Source organism: Silene latifolia, chromosome 3 (assembly GCF_048544455.1).
Source record: "Silene latifolia isolate original U9 population chromosome 3, ASM4854445v1, whole genome shotgun sequence".
Taxonomy (NCBI): domain Eukaryota; kingdom Viridiplantae; phylum Streptophyta; class Magnoliopsida; order Caryophyllales; family Caryophyllaceae; genus Silene; species Silene latifolia.
The window spans coordinates 54,768,227-54,778,132 of NC_133528.1; the positions used below are offsets into that span (position 1 = coordinate 54,768,227).

Genomic DNA, 9,906 nt, shown 5'->3' on the forward strand with positions numbered 1-9,906 from the left:
TTTCAAACTTCAAGTTGATTGTGTCAATGTGAGCACTAAGTTGAGCACCCAATTGAGTAACGGAGTCCACTTCATACTTTCCTCCTCTAGTAGCCTTGCGAGGCCTACTATATTGGGAATTATGGACCGCCATTTCCTCAATCTTGTTCCATGTTTGATTGTCATCAACTTCGGTGAACATTCCATTTGATCCCATATTGAGAATGTTCCTTGAATCTTCATATAAACCATTCCAAAATTGTTGCACTAAAAACCATTCGCTAAGTCCATGGTGAGGACATGAGCGACAAATACCTTTGAACCGCTCCCAAGCTTCATACAAAGATTCTTCATCCCTTTGCTTAAAACCTGTAATTTGAGCTCTTAGCATGTTAGTCTTTTCCGGTGGGTAGAATTTTTTGTAGAAAGCTAGAGCCAACTTCTTCCAAGAATCTATTCCAAGGGTGGCCTTATCAAGGCCCTTCAACCATTGCTTTGCGGTGCCGATTAACGAAAAAGGAAATAAGACCCATCTTATTTGGTCTTGAGTCACGCCCGTTTGAGAGATAGCTTCACAATAATCGCAAAAGGTTTCCATATGAGAATGAGGGTCCTCACTAGGCATTCCCCCGAATTGGCTCCTCTCAACTAGTTGGATGAAGGCGGACTTGGCAATAAAGTTTCCGGTAAGATGTTGTGGTGTAGGAGTACCATTTGGTAAATCCTCCTCGGTGGGTATAGAGTGTGACGAGAATTTAGGCATTGTAGGTGGATTTTGTGTGGTATTGTTTAATGGGTTTTCTTCTCCTTCTATTGCGAAAGGATTGACAAACTCACTAGTGGGTTGAACAACTTCACCAACACCTCCCAAATTCCTCCTAACAAGTCTCCTATTATTCGTCAAGGTTCTTTCGATTTCACGGTCAAAAGGTAACAAATCTCTTTGTAACCTTCTAGACATGCAAAATATCAAACAACTCAAAAACAATTAGAACGAACCTTGAGGAGTTTTACTTCCCCAAGGTGAAAAAGACACAACTAAAAACAATAAAAGAAATCTTAAATCAATTAAACACCGTCCCCGACAACGGCGCCATTTTTGATCGAGGCCATTTCGTGTTCACAATTAAGCATATGTGGTCGTTGGTCAATGGTCGATACAAAACACAATTTATACTTCACAAACAACTCTACAATTAGTAAAGAGGTAAGTAAAGGTCGGATCCCAAGGGACGGGTATTGAAATGAGAATTCTATTGTAACTAGTAGTGTCTAAGGGGTGTCACAAATTGGGTTGATGTAGAAGGTTACTAAACTAAAATAACAATGAAAATAAACTAGCAAGATGAATAAAATAAGGGGTGTAAACAATTGATTAAAAGCACTAGGGTGTCATGGGTTCATAGGGGAATCATGGGATATGATCATACAAACATGTTCTCAAATTATAAGCAAGCAATTATTGTTGTGATGGATTGAGTTGGGTTATATCTTACAATCCTAGAAAAGTTTGGGTCCGAGCGAATCGATTCGATTGTACAACACCTACAAGTCGACTTAATCTTTCCTACTCAACACATGCATGGTCTAACAAGACTCGAGTTGGGTTATGTCTTACAAGTCAAGTTGAAAGGATAGAAGATGATAGTAAATGCAAGGATTCATAGGCTTAGCATTTCATCAAATATAACATGTGCATGTATTAAGATCAAAACAAGCAAGCAAATAAGATATGAAAGCATATTGATTTAAGCATGAATCATTCCCCATGTTGGTTTCCCCTAATCACCCATTAAACCCTAGCTAAGAGACTACTCACTCATTATCATATTGATCATGCTAGAAAGGTTGTCAATCATACTAACATAATGAAACATGATGAATGAATGAAAGTAATTAACAATAATTAAAAAGGGATTAAGAGATTATACCTACTAATAATTCCAATAATAAAGCAAGAATAATAGAAGTACTTGAATCCTAGATTGAGAGGTTGTCAATCTCCCAATAATAACCCAAATAATCTTCAATTACCCAAAGTAAAGGAAGAACAAGAGAGAGATTAAAGAACTAAAACTTGGATTAAAACTTGATTAATACTTGATTACAATATTGAAGAGAGATTTGATTGATATTAACTACACTAATTATTGATAAGAAGAACATGCTCCTCTAATTAGCCTAATGGGGTATTTATAGTGAAAATTAGGGAGGATGCATTAGGGTTAACTAAGGGCTAAACTAGTAATTACACTTTTTAAGTTGAGCAAGGAGACTCGGTATTTTCTCGAGAGAAGGGCTTCTCTAATCGTAGCTTGAAGAATGAAAACGTCTTTGCATCTTGAAATCCGTGCGGATGGGAGTCGGGACGGCCGGATCTGGCTGGCTGAGGAATCCGAGCGGATCCTTGGGCAAGACGCTCGGATTGGCGAGGGGAATCCGAGCGGATTCCTTTGAGGGACGCTCGGATTGGGCTGGACGGACGGGCGGATTGTGTTCAATCCGTTCGGATTGTCTGGCAGCGTCAATTCTTCTTCTTTTCTTCCCTTTTCTTCATGAATTCCTTGGGGATTTCCTTGGGGACTCAAGGATCCTTTCTCAACAATGCTCTTCTACTATGCTATGTACAAAGGCCTTCTAGTCTTGTCTCTCCTTGATGCTTGGTCATTGAATACGATGAATTTAGCCTCGTTTTGCCATGAAAATGCAAGATTCTTACTCCTTTCCTACCAAGGGATCAAAATCTCAAAGAATATGCAAAACAAAGAACTACAGATAAGAAATGACCCAAATAGGCACTAAAAAGCATGGAAACAATGGTAATTCGGGGGCTAAATATGCGCCAATTATGGTCACATCAGTATTCGGATGTGATTTGATATAGTTGGATTTTAAAAATCATCTTGCATGAGTTTTGTAACTTGCAACTATCCTAAGGTAGGATACAAACTTAAGAAGAAATTTTAAGTATAAGTTAAGGAGTTGAATTGTATGTTTTGATCATGTTATAAACATGTCTCGAATTGTCGAGTAATTCTGTTTATACATGGAGTTTAGTGGGAGTAATGTGGTGTTAATAGTCTTATATGTAAGGGACATATTGATCATTGTGAATGATGAAAGACTTAGGAGAGAAATAATACATCTTTAAGGTATCGAGACCTATAAAGATACTTCTAAGAGGATATTAGTGTTAAATAAATATTCTTATATTAATAAGAGTTTAGACATGTTCAAAGGTATTGAACATGTAGAAATTGAATCCACTTGCTTCCGTTGTGGGATTAATTCATTAAGCTAAGATGTATAGTCATTCTTATAATTCGTATAGTTAGAGTATGACGAAAGGTTATAAATCGAATTTATGTAAAAGTCACTATATAGCCATACAGTCTATTCATTAGTACTCAAGAAGCACTAATAATTTGTCTTTCATGTCTCATATGTTGATAACATATTATTCCTTGAAAATAATGGGCTAATACTCTCTTCCGTGAAGAAGTGATTGGGAGACTAAGAAGAGGTGTAAGACATCTTTAGTATCCGAATCTATAGTAATACATTAGAAAGGATAAGTGTGTAGAAATAATTAATGGATTTGTGTGCAAGGAGTTACACAAAAACCATATTCTAAACACACAAGAATGGTCAGAGAACCATCTTGGCTATATTATTATAGGAGGACATCTGCTAGAAACGTTCTAGGCAGTTGAACAATGAGATATATACAACAGAAATTGAGTACACTTGCAATGATGAGATATGCAAGAAGGAGGGGATGATATTAGGATTCGGTTGAATGAAATTGGAGAAACTATGGTAGTTCGTTCCAATAACCGATGCTCCTATCCCTACTCACTGTGAGAACAGTGGGAGTTATTCTAAGGCAAGAGAGCCTTTTCCAGATTGGATCTAGACAAGTACTCAAAAGTTTTATAATAAAGATTATACATAACTTAGGGAATTAGTATATAGTAAGGTTAGGGAAAGTACAAAGTGTTGCTAAAACTTGCTAACCAAGGCCTCTTCATAGGCTAAGCATGATAAGTCATGCCATATCAATTAAGTTGAGATGTATAGTTTTATACAATATTAACACAAATCTGGAAGCCTTGATCCTAAAACTATGTGCTTCTTTATTATCCTCTTGGAGTTTCCCATCTTTCAACTAATCCACATATGGTTTCCTTCAATCTGGATCCATCTTTTGGTTTTCACTTGATACAAGGATTCGAGCTTCGTTCGCGTGTTGCACGTGAGCTGTTCCCTCTCGTTGATTCTGCTCCAGCTCTTTCTGTGTAGCTGGAGTTAGTACATGGGTATACTAGATAGTTCTATCGGCTTAAAGGTGGCTCCTAATGTGGCCAGGGCGTCTGCTTCCACGTTCTGATCCCTTGGGACCTGAGTAATCTTGAAAGACCGGAATTTCAGTTTTTGTTCTGTGGCTACATTTAGGTAGGCTATCATTTTCGAATCACGCGCCACGTATTCATTGTTCACATGGTTAACCACAAGAAATGAGTCACTGTATACTCTCAGTTTCCTTACTTTAAGCCCTTGCGCCATTTGCATCCCGAGTATAAGTGCCTCGTATTCCGCCTCATTATTAAGGGCTTTGAATTCGCACCTGACTGCTTGTACCATCATATCTCCCTTTGGGGACCGGAGGACCATACCTACACCAGCTCCCCGAGCATTTGAGATGCCATCTATGTATAAAGGTCCAAGTTCCACTTTCCTGGTCCCCCTCGTAATGTCAACATCCCCTTTTATGCCTCCACTTGGGTAGCGGGGACAGAAATCCGACACAAAACCTGCCAATGCCTGGGACTTGATTGCCATCCTAGGCTCGAATTGTAAATCATAGCCACTCAGATGTACTGACTACTTGGTCATTCTTTCAGACAATTTAGGCTTTCTCATGATCGTTTTTAAAGGGTAATTAGTTACCACGTGAATAGTGTGAGATTCGAAATACGGACGTAGTTTATACGAACCAGTGACCAGAGCTAACACTAATTTTGCAAAGAACGTGTACCTGGTCTCTGCAGGAAGTAGAGAATTACTGATATAATATACTGGATGCTGCATCCCCTCTTGCTCTTTGACCAAAACAGCACTTACTGCCGCTTTTGTAACCGACAGATACAGAAACTGTGGCCCCCTCTACTTTGGCTTGGCCAGCAGTGGTGGCATGCTTAGGTAGCACATGAGTTCTTTGAATGCTTTCTCATGCTCTTTTATCCATTCAAACTTTTGGCTCTTTCTCAGTATATCATAGAACAACTTACATCTATCTGAAGCTCGTGAGACGAATCTGCTTAATGCTTCCACCTTTCCTGCAAACCGATGTATGTCCTTTGGCCTCTATGGTGACTCTAACTGAAGGACTGCCTTGATCTGCTCCACATTGGCTTCAATTCCTCTCCGCGTTATTATGTACCCTAGGAATTTTCCGGAGGACACCCCAAACGAGCACTTGGACGGATTAAGTTTGATCTTGTATTCCCTTAACGTTTTGAAGGTACCTGACAAATGTTCCATGTGCATACCAGCTTCCTTTGATTTGACTACCATATCATCTATATATACCTCCATGGTTCTCTCTATCTACTGCTTGAACATCTTGTTTACTAGTCGTTGGTAGGTGGAACCAGCGTTTTTTAGACGAAAGCGCATTACATTTTAATAGTATATGCCTCGTTCTGACATGAATGTCGTGTTCTCCTGATCTTTCGGGTGCATCTTGATCTGGTTATAACCACTCCAGGCGTCTAGGAAAGTGAGCATTTCATGACCAGCCGTGCCATCCACCATTGCATCGATATGCAGTAGTGGAAAAGGATCCTTAGGGCAGGCTTTATTTAGGTCCGTAAAATCCACACAGACCCTCCACTTTCCATTCATCTTATGTACTACTACCACGTTATAGAGCCAGTCAGGATAGCTGACCTCCCTAATCTTTCCTGCTACCAGGAGGCTGTTCACTTACTTATTAATAACCTCATTCCGCTCTATCACAAATTTCCTTCGCTTCTACTGTACTGGGGTGCAGCCTGGGTTCACACTTAACTTATATGAGATGACGGATGGATCTATGCCGACCATATCACTGTGGGACCAAGTAAAACTGTCCATATTATCTTTAAGAAACTGGTTTAACTGGTCCCAGAGTTTTCCAGTATAGCTTTCTCCGATTAGTACTGCTCTATTTGGGTGCGCCTCGTCCAAGTAGACCTCATCTAGTTCCTCTAAGGGTGGCTCTTTGTATTCCTCCAAGGTGCACTGGTTCTGTAATTGCTATGAAGGAAGCTTGGTTGTGGCTTTAAGGGTCTGCTTGTAACAGCTTCTAGATTCCTTGCAATCTTCTTTCACTTTGACTACACCCCATGGGGTTGGGAACTTGAGACATCGATGATACGTTGGGGGGATAGCCTTCATTTGATGTAGCCACGGTCTTCCTAGGATGACGTTATAAGTGGTTGGGCCCTCAACGACTAGGTACCTCACTAACTTGTTGACTCCCTCTACATAAGTTGGGATAGTTATCTCGCCTAATGAATGCGTTGTCTCCCCGCTAAATCCCACCAGTGCCACTGATTTTCTTACCAAATTTTCTTTATTGGAGCCCATTATTTTGAGGGTTTCAAACATGATGAGGTTTACGGAGCTTCTAGTGTCCACCAATACCTTTTTCACGGTGCAGTTCCCAATAGATAGTGCTATGGTGAGGGCGTCGTGGTGCTGCTCTGCTTCATTTCCCGCGTCAGTTTTGTCGAATGTGACTGTAGGCAAGTCACCCTGGCTTACCCTGCATGATGTTTTCGGGTGGTCCCCTTTGCCTTCAGTAACTCGTCTCTTGGTTGTAGAGTAAGTTAATCCTGACAACTCGGATCCACCTGTTATCACGTTGATGATCTTGGTGCAAATAGGTGGATCAAAAGGGAGCACCTGGTTCGCTGTCTTCCTCTTGTCCTGTTTGCCCCCACGTGATAATAGGTGGTCCAAACTCCCCTTCCATACTTGGAATCTTACCTCTTTCCGAAGCCTGAAACAATCCTCTGTTCGGTGTCCTACGTCCTGGTGATACTCACACCTCTTACTACGGTCCCGATCGTCATTGGGCCTATCCTCCATTGGTGGTTTAGGCCACCTCACCTGATCGCCCAATTCTCTCAACGCTTTTAATAGGCCTTTAATACCCGTATTAAACCCATAATCGGCTAACCTGGGTGGATATTTCGAATCTTTCCCTTGCTGCGATTTTTCTACCACTTTTCTGATGTTGGGTCTGCTGTACGGTTTAGTTTTCTCTTCCTTTTTCTCTGTGAGAATCTTCCTGCTTGTTCTATCAAAGGTTATTATTCCTTTCCTGGACAGTATATCTTCCTTCAGCCTTAGTGCTGCTGTTGCGCGCTGCTGAACTTCCTCGAATCTCTCACACAGATGCATCGTTAATTCCTTATATAGATTTGAATCCTTGTCCAAGCCTTATCTCGAGGCGTTAATTGTTGTTGACGTGTCGCAGCCTCGTATGGCCACCTTTTCTGTGTTGAATCTCGTAACATAATATTTGATCGACTCCTCAATTTTTTGTACGATCCTATAAAGATCGCTAAGTTGCTTTGGAGTCCTCTGGTTGCTTCCGAACTGTTGGTTAAATGCGTTGACTAAGTCGGCAAATGAGGATATAAACGTGTTGGGTAGGCTAACAAACCATTGTAGTGCCGCTCCAGACAAGGTTGACCCAAAGCCTTTACACATACATACCTCTTTAGAGGCCCCTGCTGCGGTAGTCATCGTCATTTTTTACTTGTACTGGCTGATACGATCACAGGGATCCGCGGTCCCGTCGAAAAGAGTCATCGATGGGACGCTGAATCCCTTTGGTAGGGCAACAATAGCTATGGTATCAGTAAAGGGCGAATCAGCATAGCTATCTTGCATCGTCATCTCCATAGGTGGGGGCGTTCCTGGGACCCTTCTGAGAAGGCTGCACAATTCCTGGTACTGCTGCTCTATATAGGCTTTCCTTCCTGTTGATTGTCCGTGCGTCGGTGGTTGCTGATTTTAAGTGTCTATTAGATCCTGACGTCTAATTGTCGGTGATGTGGGCAACAGTGGTGTTGCCGGTCCTGAACTGCTTACCCATGCATATTTCGCCCTATGCAGGATTGGCTCCACGGCCGATGGGGTTGCGGATCCCAATCTTACCTGTGGGTGTTGTTGTGCCCTAACACCTGCGTCGGAGAGATTATCAGAATGTATAAATTTATCTAGGGGCGGAGTACCTGATATGGGCGTTGGTTCTTAGCGCATTGGCTCCTAATCTGGTGTTAATGCCCCCAATCCTATCGGAAGCAGGCCCCTCTTCTGCTGCGGTGTGGTTTCCATATCTAGCCGAGTTACCATTTCTTGTGGTAGCAGGCGAGTCTGCTTCCTATCACTATCTCATATGGGTGCTCCTCTGAATCTGGCGCCTTGTGTCTAAGTTGTGGGACTAGCAGCTTGCTGTCTCAGCTCATCAATCTGAACTCGGAGGAGGTTTTTATCCGCTTCCATCTAAGATCTCATACTTCTATTCTCATATTGCATTGTCTTGATGGTTCTTGCCAAGGTGTCTAATCCGCTTATCATAATACTAGTGGGACTCGGTGGACTAGATCTTTATGCCTGCATTGCGCCCCTTTCTCTGGTTGTCCCTTCTTTTGCTTACCCTGACTGATACCTGGATCTCTGGCCTATGCCCTTCCCGTATGTGGTTGATTCGCCGATGTCTGGGAACTATGGCTCTGCTTAATAACTGGTACTAAAACTGTTCCCTGCATAGGTACAGCATTCGGTGGCCGTGTTGGTGTTGCAGGTACTGTTGTCGGGGGTTGAGGTGGTGCTCGTGTTGCTGGAACGCCGCCTGTTCTTCTCGGATTTGCTTCTGAGTGTCCTGACATGCTACTGTTCTTTGTATATTGATTAGTGGAGACTACCACTATGCCCCACAGTGGGTGCCAAACTGTTTTGGTAAATTTCTACCAAATAGGGTTAAAGTGGTCTTAGTGCCTAATCAATACTACGATTTATGTGTGATGATATTTTGTATGCTGTAATAAGTTGTATACAAGTGCAAATAAAGAACACAAGGAATTTTGGTTACGCGGAAAACCCAATACGGGAAACAAACCGTGGGGGGGGGGGGGGAGAGAGACGGAATCCCACCATGATTTTCACTATAATTGGAGAGTACAACGAAGGACGAGGTTTAATACAATGATACTTTCGATGCTAGGGTTTCTGGAGTGTATTTTTGGATGACCTTTTGGTCTTGCGTTTATGCCCTTTATATAGGGAAGCTCTTGCATCTACGGTTCCTTGCTCTTGCTCCCTAAGTCTTCGGAATTTGGTAACAATTCGGACTTTTCGTATTCAGAATATGGTAACAATTCGGATTTACTTATTTTACCTATGATCTCGTCAGCACCCTGGTCCAGGTCGAATTCCTCCTCGCTTGATGTCCTGTCCCGTCCAGGATTATCCTGCTCCCAGGCCTCCTTTCCTGGCTCGGTCCATATCCAGAATTTGGGCCTAACAACATGGGAGATTGGTTGTATGGGTGTTTATTGTAGGATGACATTTGGCATTGATTGTAAAGTGGGTTTTGGGAGGGTGGTTGTTGTGGATATTGGATGTGGGGGCTTTGGTAAGAAAACTTGGGGTAGTAGTTAGGACTTTCATTGTATAACTTGTAAGGTAGATTTGTGTTGACTTGCTCCTCAAACTCGCCATACCCATGGTAGTCATACTCAAAAGATCCAGCACATAAACCAAGTGCCAAGCCTTCGGTCTTCATCATAGCTAGGACAAAGATATAACTACATTATACGACTCATTTAGTCGTAGTTATTTGAAGCAAATTAGTACGGTTTTGACGGT

General features: G+C 41.9%; 2 protein-coding genes and 1 non-coding gene across 3 annotated transcripts; 1 reads left to right on the top strand and 2 right to left on the bottom strand.

Moving 5' to 3' along the window:
- Window positions 1-263: 263 nt before the first annotated feature.
- LOC141650516 (small nucleolar RNA R71) lies at window positions 264-370 on the top strand. The gene has a single exon (XR_012546543.1). It is a non-coding gene; the product is annotated as a small nucleolar RNA R71 (small nucleolar RNA).
- A 3,917-nt stretch (window positions 371-4,287) lies between these two features.
- LOC141649088 (uncharacterized) lies at window positions 4,288-4,821 on the bottom strand. The gene has a single exon (XM_074457788.1). It carries the CDS (start codon window positions 4,819-4,821, stop codon window positions 4,288-4,290), a length of 534 nt encoding a protein of 177 aa, XP_074313889.1.
- Window positions 4,822-6,279: 1,458 nt separating this feature from the next.
- Window positions 6,280-7,431, bottom strand: LOC141649089 (uncharacterized). Its single transcript, XM_074457789.1, has one exon. The coding sequence runs from the start codon at window positions 7,429-7,431 to the stop codon at window positions 6,280-6,282; it is 1,152 nt and encodes a 383-aa protein (XP_074313890.1).
- Window positions 7,432-9,906: the final 2,475 nt, after the last annotated feature.